The sequence below is a fragment of the Tachyglossus aculeatus genome, chromosome 4 (assembly GCF_015852505.1).
Source record: "Tachyglossus aculeatus isolate mTacAcu1 chromosome 4, mTacAcu1.pri, whole genome shotgun sequence".
NCBI lineage: Eukaryota > Metazoa > Chordata > Mammalia > Monotremata > Tachyglossidae > Tachyglossus > Tachyglossus aculeatus.
The window spans coordinates 110,351,611-110,372,592 of NC_052069.1; the positions used below are offsets into that span (position 1 = coordinate 110,351,611).

Below are 20,982 nucleotides of genomic sequence, written 5' to 3' on the forward strand. Positions count from 1 at the left end.
GTTTATGCTACCTCACAGCTCTAGTCACTAGATTAAGAGGAATATCATCCTCAAAAAATATGGAATGCTTCCTTTTCATGGGAGTTACTCGGATCAATTAGGCAATTCAATGAATTAAATTCAAATACCTCCCCAAAAACCTTAAACCGCACAGGAATACATGATGTGGTACTATAGACACTCTGCCCCAGCCCAACAGTGCTTGCCCTATTCCCTCAGAGAAAGCTCAAGTGAAAGCCATTAGAAAGTCTCCCCATAGAATGACAAGCAAACAAGTGCCAAAATGTTAATTTACTGGAAGGGACTTACGGCTGATACTGGGTCAGAATGAGCAGGCAATGTCTTGAGGCACTTCCCTGTTTTCACATCCCATATCCTCACACTCTCATCAAACTGGGGATAGAAGAGAACAAACACCTGCAAGAGTCTCCTTTGATATTTTCATACCACTTGAAGAACACAAATCTTTCCCCAGCCCTGGCCTCAAAAAGCCCTCCCGTTTAGTTTGGGGAGGCTGCCTCGCTGACACTCCCTCCAATTTCTTACCGACCTCCTGAAAAGTTAGTGATGCTGCAGTTCGATCAGCACATACTGTTACAGGAAGTTTCTAGTCCTTCATTTTCTCTGTCGGATAGCCCAAAACATACACGTTACTTTCTGCAACCGAGAGAACCCAGCTCACTTACGGATCCTGAAACGATGAGGTTGGACTGAGGGTTGAAGTTACAGCAGAAGACGTAATTACTGTGTCCCTTCAGTGTTTTTAAACACTTTCCCTAAAATTAAGGATTGGAAAAAAAAGTTATTCGCCACCATAGCAAAGCAGAGAGCTTCGACCCCCAAAGTAAGCGCTAAACTGCAGATCCACAGCTGCTCTAAAGGTCTGACTTCTTTTCAAGCGGGGAGATGGGGGCTATGCATGTACAGTTGTTCCCAAGAGCTGCTGGAAAAGGGAAATCCCAAGTCATGAACAACTTTTTATTTTCCCCCACACGAGCCCAGCAGGACATCAGCTGCTGACCTCCGCACTACGTCCCCAACCAGAAGTGGCTTGAAACAGAAGCCACCGAGACTGAACCCCTTCCTTTCTCTCCCCCTCCTCATCCCCCCACCTTACCTCCTTCCCCTCCCCACAGCACCTGTATATATGTTTGTACGTATTTATTACTCTATTTATTTATTTTATTTGTACTTATTTATTCTATTTATTTTGTTAATATGTTTTGTTCTCTGTCTCCCCCTTCTAGACTGTGAACCCACTGTTGGGTAGGGACCGTCTCTATATGTTGCCAACTTGTACTTCCCAAGCACTTAGTACAGTGCTCTGCACACAGTAAGTGCTCAATAAATATGAGTGAATGAATGAATGAATCTGAAGCCTGGCCCCGCCATTTCCTGGCTTGGGTTTTACAACACTTTGGCAAAACCCTCCAAACAACCGACTTGGGTGGCGAGATCACAGGCAGGTAGGTAGGTCACTTCCTGGTTTATACTAAAAGTTTAAACCAAAATGTATTAGTGGAGAATGAGAAGTGCAGCCTGGCTTAGTGGAAAGAGCCCGGGCTTGGAAGTCAGAGGTTGTGGTTTCTAGTCTCAGCTCCGCCACTTGTCAGCTGTGTGACTTTGGGCAAGTCTCTTCACTTCTCTGTGTCTGAGTTACCTCATCTGTAAAACGGGGATTAAGACTGTGAGCTCCCCATGGGACAACCTGATAACCTTGTATATTCAATCGTATTTATTGAGCGCTTACTGTGTACAGAGCACTGTACTAAGCGCTTGGGAAGTACAAGTTGGCAACATATAGAGACGGTCCCTACCCAACAGTGGGCTCAAGTCTAGAAACAGTGGGCTCACAGTCTAGAAATATCCTAGTGCTTAGAACAGTGCTTGGCACATAGTAAGTGCTTAACAAATACCATCATCATTATTATTATTAAAACAAAAGGAAAGTTGAAGAATCAAGCTCCTATTCTTGCCATGTCCACTACACCCATTTGCTGAGATAGGAAAAAGATGAACAAGTTGTAACTTCTTACCGAGCTGACATCCCATATTTTGAGCGTTTTATCGTCTGAGGCAGAAACAAGGAGATTGGAATCTGATGACCAAGCAACATCTGATATTCCCTTAAAAAAAAAAAAAGATATCTTATTTGAAGTAAAAAAAAAAATCCCCCAAAAATGCACACCAACTCCAAACCACAGGAAAAGATATTAAGCAGGTACATAAGGCACTAAGGCAAAGCATTTTTTTAACAGTACTTCACAGTCCATAGGGAGAGAACTTAGAAATTTATTTTGAGTTTACAAAAAGCAAAGGCACTACCTTCCCTCAAGAGTAGAATCATGCCACAATATCTGGCAAAGAAAATGAAGTGATGTATGAATTTTCCCAAGGCCTCTAGGATATATGCTTTACTCTAAATACAATTTTGTGAGACACATCCCACTGACGTTTTTGGATAGGGTTGGGGAGGAGGGAAAAAGCCATTTTGTGGGGGGAGGAGGGGAGGATGAGTATTCAACAGATGACTAATCCGCTACCCCACCCCTCAAAAATGCATTCTACTTTAAAATCTCAAAAACTAAAAAAATGAACAATAGCTTAGATCAGGGTCATGAGAAAAAAAAAAATCACGCAAGTCCACAAACCTTATAGCAACTGAAATCAACTCTGCACTTTCTAATAAATCTCAAATATAGGCTTCAGGAATTTTTCTAAACAGTACCCAAGGAGTACAACATAGTCACTGTGAGACGGGGGGGTTCCAACGTTTTCAATCTGTTGATCTCTGGAGCACTGAAAGACTAGTTTTCACAAAGTTACCTAACCATGGGGATAAACTCAGGGCTTTTAGCATTAGTTTTTTTTAGAAAAAGGAAAGATGCACTATTTTAGTAGCAAAATGTACTACTGCACCTTACAGCCACAAGGCAGTACTCATTTGAAACATACTCAAGAAAGTAGAAATTGAAACCTACCAGTTTGTGACCAGATATTGTTTTCTCAAATTTTCCATCATATGCTCCCCAAATTTTAATTAGCTTATCTGCCGCTGAAACATAGAAAAAGGACTTCCAGTTAGCATATTAGATGGGACCCAGTATTTGACTGAAAATAAAGCAACCGGATCAAGGCTTTAAAATGCTTGACGTTAAGTTTGCAACATTGGGCTTATGACAGGAAAAATTTCTCAGCGTACACCTTTTGCAAAAAACAAAATAAGACCCCAGTGTTTGTGTTTGGGGGCAGGGGGAGCAGTGGAAGGAATAAGCTAGACACCCTAGAAACTCTTGGGAGGGGGTAGAACCTTTTAAGATTTCATGTGCAGGTAGCCATATTAACATCATTTCATAAAATGTTAAAAACTTTTCTCATTCTACCACCAGAGCATTCGCATGATCACAATGTGTCATAATTTATCCAAATTATTCTTACAGGGTTTTGAATAAGCTGCTCAGAGTTTCAGGGTCTCTGTGAAAAAGCAAATCATTATTCCCAGCCTGCCTTTCCCCCCAAAGCCAAGAGAATAACACCTTCCTTCCCTGAAAAGAATCAATCATGCCATCAATGTTGTTTCGAAAACAGTAATGATAGTGGCATTTGTTATGCACTTACTACAAGCCAAGCACTGTACTAAGAACTGGGGAAGCGACAAGATAATCGTATCCCTCATGGGGCTCACAGTAGGAGGGAGAACAGGTACCGGGTCCTCATTTTGCAGATGGGGAAACGGAGATATTCATTCCCTCATTCAATCGTATTTATTGAGTGCTTACTGTGTGCAGAGCGCTGTAATAAATGCTTGGAAAGTACAATTCGGCAACATATAGAGACGGTCCCTACCCAACAAGGGGCTCACAGTCTAGAAGGGGGAGACAGACGGCAAAGCATAACAAGTAGACAGGTGTCAATACCATTGGAATAGATAAGTTATAGGTATATACACATCATTAATAATCAATCAATCGTATTTATTGAGCGCTTACTATGTGCAGAGCACTGTAATAAAATAGAGTAATAAATATGTACAAATATACATAAGTGCTGTGGGGAGGGGAAGGGGTTAGGGCAGAAGGAGGGAGTGGGGGTGATGGGGAGGGGAGGAGGAGGAGAGGGGCTCAGTGTGGGAAGGCCTCCTGGAGGAGGTGAGCTCTCAGTAGGGCTTTGAAGGGAGGAAAAGAGCTAGTTTGGCGGATGTGTGGAGGGAGGGCATTCCAGGCCAGGGGAAGGATGTGGGCCAGGGGTCGACGGCAGGACAGGCGAGAACGAGGTACAATAAGGAGGTTAGCGGAGGCAGGGGAGCAGAGTGTGCAGGCTGAGCTGTAGAAGGAGAGAAGGGAGGTGAGGTAGGAGGGGGCGAGGTGATGGACAGCCTTAAAGCCAAGAGTGAGGAGTTTTTGCTTCATGCTAAGGTTGATAGGCAACCACTGGATAGTTCTGAGGAGGGGAGTGACATGCCCAGAGCGTTTCTGTAGATACAAAGAAGTCAAATGACTTGCCCAACATTACACAGCAGACAAGTGGTGGAGCTGGGATGAGAACCCAGGTCCTCTGACTCCCAAGCTCTTTCCACTAAGCCAGACAGCTTCTAAAAATAAGCAGTATTTATTGAGTACTTACTATGCGCAGAGCACTGTACTAAGCCCTTGGGAAAATACAGCAGAGTTGTAGACACAGTCACTATTCTCAAGGAATTTACAATCTAGTGGAGGAGCTTTCAATATCTCCGAGGCACAACTTCAAGAAGGAAGACTTTGCCACCAGAGATTCCTCGCTATCGCTCTCACTGCAAGGCATGATTTTAATCACTTAGTTTAAACCCTCGGTTAATCAAACTTTCCTGGCTATTTACCTTGACAAGTAAAGGGACAGAAGCAGTTCAATGAGACAAGTAATTTGCCAATGTGGCAAAGTGAAATTGGTGGCAGTGAAAATCTAAACTAGAGAAAATGATTTTTTCGGTCTGCTGTTTAGTTTCAGGGATCACATGGCCGTGAGCTTCATGTGGGACAGAGACTACCTCCGAACTGATTGTTTTGCATCTACCCCAGCATTTAGTACAGTGTTGGGCACATAGTAAGCACTTAAATACTATTATAAAGAAAAGCTATGAATTAATGAGCAAAAAGGCACTCGATTAATACTTACAGGAACTTGCTAACCACTCTCCATTAGGGCTGAATTTTACTGAAGATACGGCCTTAGTGTGTCCTGCTAGGGTGAATTTGAGAGCATAATTTGGTTTTACAGGTGCAGGCTGAAAAAAAAAATTAACATCATTTCTTCAGAAACAATGGCATTTAGGTAATCATAATGAACTAACCAAAACAGCCTTTTACTAATTTAAAATTCATACCAAAACAAGCCAGGGCCCCAAATCAACAAAAATACACATGCTTCCATTTAAGTTTTCTCTTTTAAGGAAGAGACCTTTTAAAACTCACCTTACTCTGATTAGTTGATGAGGAAGGTGTAGATTGTGTTTTGGTGGCTTCAGTCTCTGGCTTCTTCTCTTCTGTTGCCATGGTTCTGAAACCAGCAAGTCAGATAGACTTATGGTGGCTTAAGGATGAATAGCAAATGCACAGCTTCAAAGAGGAGCTTTTACAAGAAAAAGGAAACCTGTTTGGGGAAAAAAAAAAGTATGGAGGGGATAACCACGGTTAGAAAGCAAGTTGAAGGGGTTTTTTTTCCCCATCATAAGCAAAAAATGATGAACCAAATGGCCAATGCTGGCAAAAAAAAAATCAATAACCGTGTACACACTCTTGAATATAGGTCTAACAAAATAATTGCATTCTGACTTTTAGCTGCTGCTAATTAGGTAAAGTACTCAGCTGCCCCTGCTTATTCACCTCACTAACTTCCTACTATAATCCAGCCCTCACGCTTTGCTCTTCTACCTACTTTCTGTACCTCCAGCTCATCTAGCTCACTGCCGTCCCCTTACCCATGTCCTCCCTTTGGCCTGAAACTCCCTCCCCCTCCACAGGAGAAGCAGCATGGCATAGTGGATAGAGCATGGGCCTGGAGTCAGAAGGTCATGAGTTCCAATTCCGACTCCGCCACTTGTCTGCTGTGTGATCTCGGGCAAGTCACTTCACTTCTCTGTACCTGAGTTACCTGACTGCTAAAATGGGGATTAAGACTGTGAGCTCTAAGTAGGACAGAGACTGTGTCCAACCTTACTTGCTTGTATCCACCCCAGTGCTTAGTACAGCGCCTGGCACACAGTAAGCGCTTAACAAATACCACTATTATTATTATATGACTGTCCTTCATTCATTCAATCGTATTTATTGAGCGCTGTGTGCAGAGCACTGTACTAAGCACTTGGGAAGTACAAGTTGGCAACATATAGAGACGGTCCCTACCCAACAACAGGCTCACAGTCTAGAAGGGGGAAACAGACAACAAAACACGTAGGCAGGCGTCAAGTCATCAGAACAAATAGAATTAAAGCTAAATGCACATCATTAACAAAATAGAATAGCAAATATGTACAAGAAAAATAAATACAGTGATAAATCTGTACGAACATATATACAGGTGCTGCGGGGAGGGGAAGGAGGTAGGGCGGGGGGATGGGGAGGAGGAGAGGAAAACGGGGGCTCAGTCTGGGAAGGCGTCTTAGAGGAGGTGAGCTCTCAGTAGGGCTTTGAAGGGAGGAAAAGAGCTAGTTTGGCAGATGTGCGGAGGGAGGGCATTCCAGGCCGGGGGAGGATGGCGGGACAGGTGAGAACGAGGTACAGTGTCTGTCCCCACTTTCAAAGTCTTTCAAAGTCTTATTAAAACCTCTGCCAAAAGGCCTTCCCTGACTAAGCCCTCATTTCCCGTACTCCCTCTCCCTTCTGCGTCACATATGCACTTGGATCTCTACCCCCTTTTAAGCACTTTTCACACCCCACAGCAGACATGTCCATAACCATACTTTGCTGACATCTGTCTCCCCTCCTCCCCGCCACCTCCCCATCAGATGGAAACTCCTTACCATCAGATTTAAGCACTCAATCACTTTGCCCCCTTCCACCTCGCCTCGCTACTCTCCTACTACAACCCAGCCCGCACACTTTGCTCCTCTAAGCCAACCTAACGGTGCCTCGATCCCATCTATCTCGCTGCCGACCTCCCTCCCATGTCCTGTCTCTGGCCTGGAACGCCCTCCTGTCTTCAAATCCGATGGACAATTACTCTTCGCTCTCTTCAAAGCCTTACTGAAGACATATCTCCTCCAAGAGGCCTTCGTGATGAAGCCCTCCTTCCCTTTTCCCACTCCCTTCTGCGTCACCCTGACTCGCTCCCTTTATTCATCGCCCCCAGCCCCACAGCACTTGCGTACATAACTGCAGTTTTTTTATATTAATGTCTGCCCCTCCCTGCCTAAACTGTAAGTTTGTAGTGGGCAGGGAATGTGTCTGCTATAGTGCACTCTCCCAAATGCTTAATACAGTGCTCTGCAAACAGTAAGCACTCAATAAATACAACTGATTGAGCCCCCTTTAGTCTGTAGTATCCTGGTGAGCAGGGTACGTGTCTATCCAATCTGTTGCATTGTACTCTTCCAAGCACTTAGTACAGTGTTCTGCATTCAGTAACAGCTCAATAAATACCACTTATTGATTGATTGTTATTTCAGGGTAACAGAACCTGGATCTGAAGGTGAGGCAAACATGAGCTAAGTAAGTCAAACATGAGTAAGCGCTCAATAAATACGATTGATGATGATGAGCTACAGGCATGAGGCAAACATGAGCTACAGGCAGACAAAATAAACCCACGATGCACAGTGCACCATCTGTAACAAGAAAATACTACACTCCCGAGTTCCTCCTCTTTTCATGGGCTATTATCCCACATTTCAAAGGCCCTTTTCATTACATTATTCCAAAGCCAGTTGGAATGCTCTTGGGAATAGCTGAAGTGCACTACTGTATTTTAAAATGTCTTAAAAAGTCAAGACAATCGTTAAAAGAGCCTGGTCTGGAAACTAAGGCTCCAGCTGACAGGGGCCTCAGAAGAAGCATCAGCAGCCTTGGAGGCCATCTAGATCCTTCAGTCAGAAATATGTACTAACAGTACATTCAAGAGAAATGGTTAAAACCCAATATGCATGTCCAGTGAACTTAAAACCCCAAGAGACACTTAGGGGAATATAAATGCAAAGACACTTGCTGGAATGTTTCGGAAAGCCTTTCGACGCCGCTGTCATCTTTGCTTTCAGAGTCAACCATGAAACATCTGAAAAGAGCAAGCCGTAGCCAGCTTTGTGTGTTGGGAGTTTCGAACGCCTTGCCTTCTGTAAAAAAGAAGTGCTGCACTGATACTCTGCAATCAGGACTCATACTGCAGAGGAGAAAAAAAAAAATCTCTACTGCGGCTCAATTAGATTTCAGCTTGACAATGGGAAATATCGCAAATCTATACAGTAGGTGATTACTTTCACCTGCCAATACGATCGGTAGCTTTGGAGGCGGCCACACACCCAAGTTCCATTAAAGAATTTTTTAAAAGCCCATAAACATATGCCACTCTAACCTAAGAGGGAAAAGGCTATTCTGATTTTTAAAAAAGAAATGGAAAAAAAAAAAGGGAAGGGTTCCCCTCCCCTCTGAGTTTTTGTCTTCAGTTCTTTCCTGGCCATTGAAATACTAAAGAGAGAAATTTCCCGACTGACTTTACAGAGCTAATTATCCTTTAAAAAATTAAACTCTAGCCCACACCCTTCCCTCGATTTTTACAGAAAAAAATTGAGTGTTAAAAAAAGACTCTGAATTGCTTCAGCTTTCATTCAAAACGCTGACAGGGAAAAGAATCGTCTGCTCTTTCTGGTGTGGATGTTGAGTCACGTGTAAACCCAAAGTAACGCAGGGGCCTGCAAGGGAAGAATGCCAGCCAGTCCTGACGTGGCACGCGCGTGCAGTCCCCTAACCCATCTTCTGCCACCGTGCTGGAGATCAAAAACGTGCCCTGATATTCCAGGTTGAGGGCTAGTCAACTTCCAGTGGTTGGGGGGGTTGATTATCAGGGTACCATGCAGAGGGGCTTGGTGCAGGTGCCATTGGAAGGCTACTTGCCGAAATACAGTTTCAAGGAATGGGTGGTGAGGAGGTGTAACAGAACCATGAGGTGCCTCGATGGAGTGGAGGGTTACCAGAATCCCAATGCCCATTTCGGGTGCCCGGGTCTACACCACCCAGGGAAGGATGGAGGACAGGCTTAGCAGCGATGGGCACCAGAGAGCTCCAGGCCTGTACCACCCAGGGGATGACCCCCGGGACGGGGGAAGAGGAGGGGGACAGCCTTGTAAGCGACGGGAGCCGGAGGTCACCAGCTCTATGCCACCCAGGGAAACTCATTCATTCATTCATTCATTCATTCAATTGCATTTATTGAGCGCTTACCGTGTGCAGAGCACTGCACTAAGTGCTTGGGCAGTCCAAGTTGGCAACATAGAGAGACGGTCCCTACCCAACAGTGGGCTCACAGGCTAGAAGGGGGAGACAGAGGACAAAACCAAACCTATTGACAAAATAATATAAATAGAATAACTCGCCCCCCAGGTGCCATCCCAAGAAGGGGGGAGGGAGGGTGGCCTTGCAAGCGATGGGCGGCGGAGGTGCCCAGGCCTGCAGCACCCAGGGGAACCCACCCCCGGACGGCCTGGTAAGCGATGGGTAGAGGATAGGTGGGTGCTGGGGTGCAGCTGGGTGCGGCACCCTGGGCATTAAGGGGGTGCTCTGCACCCAGTAAGCGCTCTATAAAGATGACTGAATGAATGAAACGCCTGGCACGGTGCTCTGCACAGTAAGCTCTGCATAAAGATGACTGAATGAATGAAGCGCTTAGCACAGTGCTCTGCACTCTGCACACTAAGCACTAGAGAAGCAGAGCGGCTCCATGGAAAGAGCACGGGCTTGGGAGTCAGAGGTCATAGGGTCAAATCCCAGCTCCGCCAGTTGTCAGCTGTGTGACTTTGGGCAAGTCACTTAACCTCTCTGTGCCTCAGTTCCTTCATCTGTAAAATGGGGATGAAGACTGAGCCCCATGTGGGACAACCTGATCACCTTGTATCCTCCCCAGCGCTTAGAACAGTGCTTTGCACATAGTAAGTGCTTAACAAATGCCATTAAAAAAAAAGTATTCCATAAATACAATTGAATGAAGCGCTTAGCACAGTGCCCTGCAGCCAGTAAGTGATTCATAAAGATGATTAAACGAAGCGCTTAGCCCAGTGCCCCGCACCCAAACGCTCTATAATTAAACTGAATGAAGCGCTTAGCACAGGGCCCTGCACCCAGTAAGGGCTCCATGAAAACGGTTGAATGAATAATAATAATAACGGCATTTATTAAGCGCTTACTATGTGCAAAGCACTGTTCTAAGTGCTGGGGAGCTTACAAGATGATCAGGTTGTCCCATGGGGGGCTCACAGCCTTGATGCCCATTTTACAGATGAGGGAACTGAGGCCCAGAGAAGTGAAATGACTTGCCCAGAGTTACATAGCTGACAAGTGGCGGAGCCGGGATTTGAACCCATGACCTCCTACTCCAAAGCCCGGGCTCTTTCCCCTGAGCCACACTGCTTCTCGAATGAAGCGCTTAGCACACTGCCCTCCACCCAGTAAGCGCTCCCTGAAGATGACTGAATGAAGTGCTTCGCCCAGGGCCCTGCACCCCGTAAGCGCTCTCTAAAGACGACTGAATGAAGCGCTTAGCACAGGGCCCTGCACGTAGGTGTCCATGAATACGATCAAATGAAGCGCTTAGCCCAGTACTGCACCCAATAAAGGCTCCCTAAAGCCGACTGAATGAATGAAGCGCTTAGCACAGGGCCCTGCACCCCGTAAGTGCTCCGTAGACAATTGAACGAAGCACTTAGCACAGGGCCCTTCACACGGTAAGCGCTCCCTAAAGACGAGTGAATGAATGAAGCGCTTAGCCCCGTTCAGTAGGATTGAATTCATTCATTCATTCAATCGTATTTATTGAGCGCTTACTGTGTGCAGAGCACTGTACTAAGCGCTTCGAAAGTACAAGTTGGCAACATATAGAGATGGTCCCTACCCAACAACGGGCTCACAGTCTAGAAGGGGGAGACAGACAGCAAAACAAAATATGTAGACAGATGTCAAAATGGTCAGAAAAAATGGAATTATAGCTATGTGCACATCATTAACAAAACAGAATAGTAAATAAGTACAAGTAAAATAAATAGAGTAATAAATCTGTACAAATATGTACAAGTGCTGTGGGGAGGGGAAGGAGGTAGGGCGGGGGCCGATGGGGAGGAGAACAGTGCTTGGCACATAGTAAGCACTTGCCCACTGTTGGGTAGGGACTGTCTCTATATGTTGCCAAGTTGTACTTCCCAAGTGCTTAGTACAGTGCTCTGCACACAGTAAGCGCTCAATAAATACGATTGATGATGATCATCGTTATTATTATTATATTAATGAATGAATGAATGGAGGAGGTGTTGGGTAGGGACCATCTCTATCTGTTGCCAATTTGTCCTCTCCCAAGTGCTTAGTCCAGTGCTCCGCACACATTAATCACTCAATAAATATAATGGAATGAATGAATGAACATCTCTATATGTTGCCAATCTGTCCTCTCCCAAGCGCTTAGTCCAGTGCTCTGAACACACTAAGCACCCAATAAATACAACTGAATGGATGGGTAGGGAGCATCTCTATCTGTTGCCGACTTGTCCTCTCCCAAGCGCTTAGTCCAGTGCTCTGCACACAGTAAGAGCTCAATAAATACAATGGAATGAATGAATGACCGTCTCTGTTGCCAATTTGTATTCTCCCAAGCGCTTAGTCCAGTGCTCTGCACACAGTAAGCACTCAATAAATACAATGGAATGAATGAATGAATGTCTCTGTTGCCAGTTTGTATTCTCCCAAGTGCTTAGTCCAGTGCTCTGCACACAGTAAGCGCCCAATAAATATGATTGATTGAATGAATAGATGAATGACCATCTCTATCTGTTGCCGACTTTCACTATTTCCAAGCGCTTAGTCCAGTGCTCTGCACACAGTAAGCGCTCAGTAAATACAATGGAATGAATGAATGAATGACTGTCTCTATATGTTGCCGACTTGTACTATTCCCAAGCGCTTAGTCCAGTGCTCGGTACATAGTAAGCGCCCAATAAATGCAACTATGAATGAATAGGTAGGGACCGTCTCTATATGTTGCTGACTTGTCCTCTCCCAAACGCTTAGTCCAGTGCTCTGCACACAGTAAGCAGTCCATAAATAAGATGGGATGAATGAATGAATGAACATCCCTATATGTTGCCGACTTGTACTATTCCCAAGCGCTTAGTCCAGTGCTCTGCACACAGTAAGTGCTCACTAAATATGAGTGAATGAATGAATGAATAAGGGTCCATCTCTGTTGCCAAGCTGTCCTCTCCCAAGCGCTTAGTCCAGTGCACTGCACATTCATTCATTCAATCGTATTTATTGAGCACTTACTGTGTGCACAGCACTGTACTAAGTGCTTGGAAAGTACAATTTGGTAACAGATAGAGACAATCCCTACCCAACAACGGGCTCAGTTAGCGCTCAATAAATACGACTGAATGAATGACCGTCTCTGTTGCCGAACTGTCCTCTCCCAAGCGCTTAGTGCAGTGCTCTGCACACAGTAAGCACTCAATAAATACGATTGAATGAATGAAGCATTTAATAAAGATAATTAAATGAATGAATGAATGAATGGGTAGGGACTGTCTCTGTTGCCGACTTGTCCTCTCCCAAGCGCTTAGTCCAGTGCTCTGCACACAGTCAGTGCTCAATGAATACGATTGAATGAGTGAATGAATGACCATCTCTATATGTTGTCGACTTGTACTATTCCTAAGCGCTTAGCCCAGTGCTCTGCACACAGTAAGCACTTAATAAATACAACAATGAGTGAGTGAGTGAATGGGTGGGGACCGTCTCTATCTGTTGCCGACTTGTCCTCTCCCAAGCGATTAGTGCAGTGCTCCGCACACAGTAAGTGCTCAATAAATGGAATGAATGAATGACTGTCTCTGTTGCCAATTTATACTCTCCCAAGCGCTTAGTCCAGTGCTCTACACACAGTAAGCGCCCAATAAATGATTGATTGAATGCATAAATGAATGAATGACCATCTCTATCAGTTGCCAACTTGTACTATTTCCAAGCGCTTAGTTCAGTGCTCTGCACACAGTAAGCGCTCAGTAAATACGACGGAATGAATGAATGACCGTCACTATATGTTGCTGACTTGTACTACTCCCAAGCACTTAGTTCAGTGCTCTGCACACAGTAAGTGCCCAATAAATATGACTATGAATGAATAGGTAGGGACCGTCTCTATATGTTGCTGACTTGTCTTCTCCCAAGTGCTTAGTCCAGTGCTCTGCACACAGTAAGCACTCAATAAATACAATGGAATGAATGAATGAACATCCCTATGTTGCCAACTTGTACTATTCCCAAGCGCTTAGTCCAGTGCTGTGCACACAGTAAGCGCTCAATGAATACTAGTGAATGAATGAATGAACAGGGTCCATCTGTTGCCAATTTGTCCTCTCCCAAGCACTTAGTCCAGTGTACCGCACATAGTCAGCGCTCAATAGATACGATTGAATGAGTGACTGTCTCTGTTGCCTAACTGTCCTCTCCCAAGCGCTTGGTGCAGTGCTCTGCACACAGTAAGCGCCCAATACGACCAAATGGATAGGTGGGGACCGTCTCTGTTGCCGACTTGTCCTCTCCCAAGCGCTTAGTCCAGTGCTCTGCATACACTAAGTGCCCAATAAATACAACGGAATGAATGAATGAATGAATAGGGGCTGTCTCTGTTGCCGACTTGTGCTCTCCCAAGCGCTTAGCCCAGTGCTCTGCACACAAAAAGCGCTCAATAAATACGATGGAACGAATGAATGACCACCTCTATATGTTGCCGACTTGTACTACTTCCAAGTGCTTAGCCCAGTGCTCTGCACACACTGAGCGCCCAACAAATGTGACTGACTGAATGAATGAATGGGGCAGGACCGTCTCTGTGGCCGACTTGTCCTCTTCCAAGCGCTTAGTGCAGTGCTCCGCACACAAAAAGCGCTCAATAAATACGATGGAATGAATGAATGAATGACCACCTCTATATGTTGCCGACTTGTACTATTTCCAAGCGCTTAGCCCAGTGCCCTGCACACAAAAAGTGCTCAATAAATACGACGGATTGAATGAATGACCATCTCTACATGTTGCCGGCTTGTACTACTTCCAAGCGCTTAGTCCAGTGGTCAATAAATATGATGGAATGAATGAATGAATGACCCCCTCTATATGTTGCCGACCTGTACTACTTCCAAGCGCTTAGCCCAGTGCTCTGCACACAAAAAGCACTCAATAAATACGATGGAATGAATGAGTGAATGACCACCTCTATATGCTGCCAACCTGTACTATTCCCTAACGCTCGACCCAGTGCTCTGCACACACTGAGCGCCCAACAAATATGACTGACTGACCGAATGGGTCAGGACCATCTCTATCTGTTGCCAACTTGCCCTCTCCCAAGTGCTTAGTGCAATGCTCCGCACACAAAAAGCGCTCAATAAATACGATGGAATGAATGAATGAATGAATGACTCCCCCCATATGTTGCCGACTTGTACCATTCCTAAGCGCTTAGCCCAGTGCTCTGCACACAAAAAGCGCTCAATAAATACAATGGAATGAATGAATGACCATCTCTATATGCTGCCGACTTGTACTACTTTCAAGCGCTTAGTCCAGTGGTCAATAAATACGATGGAATGAATGAGTGAATGAATGTCCTCCTCTATATGTTGCCGACTTGTACTACTTCCAAGCGCTTAGCCCAGTGCTCTGCACACAAAAAGTGTTCAATAAATACGATGGAATGAATGAATGGCCCCCTCTATATGTTGCCGACTTGTACTATTCCCAAGCGCTTAGCCCAGTGCTCCGCACACAAAAAGCGTTCAATAAATACGATGGAATGAATGAATGACCTCCTCTATATGTTGCCGACTAGTACTACTTCCAAGCACTTAGCCCAGTGCTCTGCACACAAAAAGCGCTCAATAAATACGATGGAATGAATGAATGACCTCCTCTATATGTTGCCGACTAGTACTACTTCCAAGCACTTAGCCCAGTGCTCTGCACACAAAAAGCGCTCAGTAAATACGATGGAATGAAGGAATGAATGACCACCTCTCTATGCTGCCGACTTGTACTATTCCCAAGCGCTTTGGCCCAGTGCTCTGCACACACTAAGCGCCCAACAAATGTGACTGACTGACTGAATGAATGGGTCAGGACTGTCTCTATCTGTTGCCGACTTGTCCTCTACCAAGCGCTTACCGCAGTGCACACACAAAAAGCTCTCAATAAATACGATGGAATGAATGAATGACCACCTCTATATGTTGCCAACTTATACTATTTCCAAGTCCTTAGCCCAGTGCTCTGCACACAAAAAGCGCCCAATAAATACGATGGAATGAATGAATGAATGACCCCCTCTATGTTGCCGACTTGTACTATTCCCAAGCGCTTTAGCCCAGTGCTCTGCACACAAAAAGCACTCAGTAAATACAATGGGATGAATGAATGACCATCTCTATGTGTTGCCGACTTGTACTACTTCCAAGCGCTTAGTCCAGTGGTCAATAAATACGATGGAATGAATGAATGACCCCCTCTATCTGTTGCCGACTTGTACTATTCCCAGGCGCTTAGCCCAGTGCTCTGCACACAATAGGCGCTCAATAAATACGATGGAATGAATGAATGACCCCCTCTATATGCTGCCGACTTGCACTATTCCCACGCGCTTAGCCCAGTGCTCTGCACACAAAAAGCTCTCAATAAATACGATGGAATGAATGAATGAATGAATGACCCGTTCTATATGCTGCCGACCTGTACTATTTGCAAGCGTTTAGCCCAGTGCTCTGCACACAAAAAGCGCTCAATACGACGGAATGAATGAATGACCACCTCTATACGTTGCCAACTCGTACTATTTCCAAGCGCCTAGCCCAGTGCTCTGCACACACTAAGCGCCCAACAAATACGATTGACTGAATGAATGGGTAGAGACCGTCTCTGTTGCCGACTTGTCCTCTCCCAAGCGCTTAGTACAGTGCTCTGCACACAAAAAGCGCTCAATACGATGGAATGAATGGATGACCCCCTCTATACGTTGCCGACTTGTACTACTTCAAAGCGCTTAGCCCAGTGTTCTGCACACAAAAGGCGCTCAATAAATATGATGGAATGAATGAATGAATGACCCCCCTCTATATGTTGCCAACTTGTACTACTTCCAAGCGCTTAGTCCAGCGGTCAATAAATACGATGGAATGAATGAATGACCCCCTCTCTGTTGCCGACTTGTACTATTCCCAGGTGCTTAGCCCAGTGCTCTGCACACAATAGGCACTCAATAAATACGATGGAATGAATGAATGACCCCCTCTCTATGCTGCCGACTTGTACTACTTCGAATCGCTTAGCCCAGTGTTCTGCACACAATAGGCGCTCAATAAATATGATGGAATGAATGAATGAATGAGTGAATGACCCCCCTCTATATGTTGCCGACTTGTACTACTTCCAAGCGCTTAGTCCAGCGGTCAATAAATACGATGGAATGAATGAATGAATGACCCCCTCTATCTGTTGCCGACTTGTACTATTCCCAGGCGCTTAGCCCAGTGCTCTGCACACAATAGGCGCTCAATAAATACGATGGAATGAATGAATGACCCCCTCTCTATGCTGCCGACTTGTACTATTCCCAAGCGCTTAGCCCAGTGCTCTGCACACAAAAGCGCTCAGTATACGATGGAATGAATGAATGATCACCTCTATACGTGGCCGACTCGTACTATTTCCAAGCACTTAGCCCAGCGCTCTGCACACAAAAGCGCTCAGTATACGATGGAATGAATGATCACCTCTATACGTGGCCGACTCGTACTATTTCCAAGCGCTTAGCCCAGTGCTCTGCACACAAAAAACGCTCAATAAATACGATGGAATGAATGAATGAATGACCACCTCCATACGCTGCCGTCTCGTACTATTTCCAAGCGCCTAGCCCAGTGCTCTGCACACACTAAGCGCCCAACAAATACCATTGACTGAATGAATGGGTAGGGACCGCCACCTCTAGACGCTGCCGACTCGTACTATTTCCAAGCGCCTAGCCCAGTGCTCTGCACACACTAAGCGCCCAACAAATATCACTGACTGAATGAATGGGTATGGCCTGCCTCTATCTGTTGCCGACTTGTACTATTCCCAGGCGCTTAGCCCAGTGCTCTGCACACAATAGGCGCTCAATAAATACGATGGAATGAATGAATGACCCCCTCTCTATGCTGCCGACTTGTACTATTCCCAAGCGCTTAGCCCAGTGCTCTGCACACAAAAGCGCTCAGTATACGATGGAATGAATGAATGATCACCTCTATACGTGGCCGACTCGTACTATTTCCAAGCGCTTAGCCCAGCGCTCTGCACACAAAAGCGCTCAGTATACGATGGAATGAATGATCACCTCTATACGTGGCCGACTCATACTATTTCCAAGCGCCTAGCCCAGTGCTCTGCACACAAAAAACGCTCAATAAATACGATGGAATGAATGAATGAATGACCACCTCCATACGCTGCCGTCTCGTACTATTTCCAAGCGCCTAGCCCAGTGCTCTGCACACACTAAGCGCCCAACAAATATCACTGACTGAATGAATGGGTAGGGCCTGCCTCTATCTGTTGCCGACTTGTCCTCTCCCAAGCGCTTGGCGCAGTGCTCTGCACACAAAAAGCGCTCAATAAATACGACGGAATGAAGGAATGACCCCCTCTCCACGTTGCCTACTTGCACTACTTCGAAGCGCTTAGCCCAGTGCTCCGCACACAACAGGCGCTCAATAAATACGACGGAATGAATGAATGAATGACCCCCCTCTATCCAAGCGCGTAGTCCAGCGGTCAATAAATAAGACGGAATGAATGAATGAATGACCCCCTCTATCTGTTGCCGACTTGTACCGTTCCCAGGCGCTTAGCCCAGTGCTCCGCACACGATAGGCGCTCAATAAATACGATGGGATGAATGAATGAATGACCCCCCTCTATCCAAGCGCGTAGTCCAGCGGTCAATAAATAAGACGGAATGAATGAATGAATGACCCCCTCTATCTGTTGCCGACTTGTACCGTTCCCAGGCGCTTAGCCCAGTGCTCCGCACACGATAGGCGCTCAATAAATACGACGGAATGAATGAATGAATGACCCCCTCTATCCAAGCGCGTAGTCCAGCGGTCAATAAATAAGACGGAATGAATGAATGAATGACCCCCTCTATCTGTTGCCGACTTGTACCGTTCCCAGGCGCTTAGCCCAGTGCTCCGCACACGATAGGCGCTCAATAAATACGACGGAATGAATGAATGAATGACCCCCTCTATCCAAGCGCGTAGTCCAGCGGTCAATAAATAAGACGGAATGAATGAATGAATGACCCCCTCTATCTGTTGCCGACTTGTACCGTTCCCAGGCGCTTAGCCCAGTGCTCCGCACACGATAGGCGCTCAATAAATACGACGGAATGAATGAATGAATGACCCCCCTCTATCCAAGCGCGTAGTCCAGCGGTCAATAAATAAGATGGAATGAATGAATGAATGACCCCCTCTATCTGTTGCCGACTTGTACCGTTCCCAGGCGCTTAGCCCAGTGCTCCGCACACGACAGGCGCTCAATAAATACGACGGAATGAATGAATGAATGACCCCCTCTATCCAAGCGCGTAGTCCAGCGGTCAATAAATAAGACGGAATGAATGAATGAATGACCCCCTCTATATGTTGCCGACTTGTACCATTCCCAGGCGCTTAGCCCAGTGCTCCGCACACGACAGGCGCTCAATAAATACGACGGAATGAATGAATGAATGACCCCCTCTATCCAAGCGCGTAGTCCAGCGGTCAACAAATAAGACGGAATGAATGAATGAATGACCCCCTCTATCTGTTGCCGACTTGCACCGTTCCCAGGCGCTTAGCCCAGTGCTCCGCACACGATAGGCGCTCAATAAATACGACGGGATGAATGAATGAATGACCCCCTCTATCCAAGCGCGTAGTCCAGCGGTCAATAAATAAGATGGAATGAATGAATGAATGACCCCCTCTATCTGTTGCCGACTTGCACCGTTCCCAGGCGCTTAGCCCAGTGCTCCGCACACAATAGGCGCTCAATAAATACGACGGAATGAATGAATGAATGACCCCCTCTATCCAAGCGCGTAGTCCAGCGGTCAATAAATAAGACGGAATGAATGAATGAATGACCCCCTCTATCTGTTGCCGACTTGTACCGTTCCCAGGCGCTTAGCCCAGTGCTCCGCACACAATAGGCGCTCAATAAATACGACGGGATGAATGAATGAATGACCCCCTCTCTATGCTGCCGACTTGTACTATTCCCAAGCGCTCAGCCCAGTCTGTTCTCTGTCTCCCCCTTTCAGACTGTGAGCCCACTGTTGGGTAGGGACTGTCTCTATGTGTTGCCAATTTGTACTTCCCAAGCGCTTAGTACAGTGCTCTGCACATAGTAAGCGCTCAATAAATACGATTGATTGATTGATTGCCCTGCACACACCGAGCGCCCAACAAATGTGACTGACTGAATGAATGAATGGGTCGGGACCGTCTCTCTCTGCTGCCGGCTTGTCCTCTCTCCCAAGCGCTTAGCGCAGTGCTCCGCACACAGAAAGCGCCCAATCAATACGACGGAACGAATGCATGACGGTCTCTCTCTGGGGCCGACCTGTACTATTCCGAGGCGCTTAGCGCAGTGCTCTGCACGCAAAAAGCGCTCAGTACATAGGATGGAATGAATGAATGAATGGAGGAGGAGGAGGAGGGCAGGCCCGGTGCGCCTGCCCCGTGTCCCCGTCGGCGCCCCGTCTCACCTGCCGCCCGGGCGCGCTGGGGGGCGTCTCCCCCGTGTCTGTGTGTGGGGGCGCGGCGGGTATGCTCCTGTCGGAGCGTACTGGACGCCGGGCCGAGGCGCGAGGCGCGAAGCACGGCGGCGGCGCCGGGCGGGCAATGGCGGGGGGGGGGGTGGGGGGGGATGGGGGCCCCGGCCTCGGCCGACCCACGGCGCATGCGCACCGCGCCGCCTCTCCCCCTACGGAAGCCCGCACCCGCCACAACCCGCCGCCGCCGCGAACGCCTTAAAGGGGCCGCGCCGCCCCACCCCGCCCGCCCACTACGGCGAGGGGCCCTGGGCTGGGCCGGGCCGGGCCGGGGGGGTCTTTCTCGGGAACGAGGCCCGCGGCTGGACCCGTCTGCCCGACACGTACTGAGCGCCTGCCGCCCTCCTCCTTCTCCTCCTCCTCCCCCCTTCTCCTCTCCTTCATCATCGTCATCATCATCAATCGTATTTATTGAGCGCTTACTGTGTGCAGAGCACTGGACTAAGCGCTTGGGAAGTACAGATTGGCAACCTATAGAGACAGTCCCTACCCAACTGTGGGCTCACAGTCTAAAAGGGGGAGACAGAGAACAGAACCAAGCATACTAACAAAATAAAATAAATAGGATAGATATGTACAAGTAAAATAAATAGAGTAATAAATATGTACAACCATATATACATATATACAGGTGCCGTGGGGAAGGAAAGGAGGTAAGACGGGGGGGATGGAGAGGGGGACGAGGGGGAGAGGAAGGAAGGGGCTCAGTCTGGGAAGGCCTCCTGGAGGAGGTGAGCTCTCAGCAGGGCCTTGAAGGGAGGAAGAGAGCTAGCTTGGCGGGTGGGCAGAGGGAGGGCATTCCAGGCCCGCGGGAGGACGTGGGCCGGGGGTCGATGGCGGGACAGGCGAGAGCGAGGTACGGTGAGGAGATCAGCGGTGGAGGAGCGGAGGGTGCGGACTGGG

General features: G+C 46.9%; 1 protein-coding gene across 1 annotated transcript in view; it reads right to left on the bottom strand.

The window, feature by feature from the left end:
* Positions 1 to 20,110, bottom strand: part of WDR5 (WD repeat domain 5) — a 34,450-nt gene extending 14,340 nt beyond the window's left edge. The window contains exons 1-7 of the mRNA XM_038745268.1: positions 20,014 to 20,110; positions 5,448 to 5,625; positions 5,152 to 5,260; positions 2,982 to 3,055; positions 2,037 to 2,126; positions 687 to 776; positions 310 to 393 (exon numbers count right to left, since the gene is read on the bottom strand). Of these exons, the coding sequence (XP_038601196.1) occupies positions 310 to 393; positions 687 to 776; positions 2,037 to 2,126; positions 2,982 to 3,055; positions 5,152 to 5,260; positions 5,448 to 5,528 (528 nt within the window). The 5' untranslated portion in view covers positions 5,529 to 5,625; positions 20,014 to 20,110. The remainder of the gene's footprint in view (positions 1 to 309; positions 394 to 686; positions 777 to 2,036; positions 2,127 to 2,981; positions 3,056 to 5,151; positions 5,261 to 5,447; positions 5,626 to 20,013) is intronic.
* Positions 20,111 to 20,982: the final 872 nt, after the last annotated feature.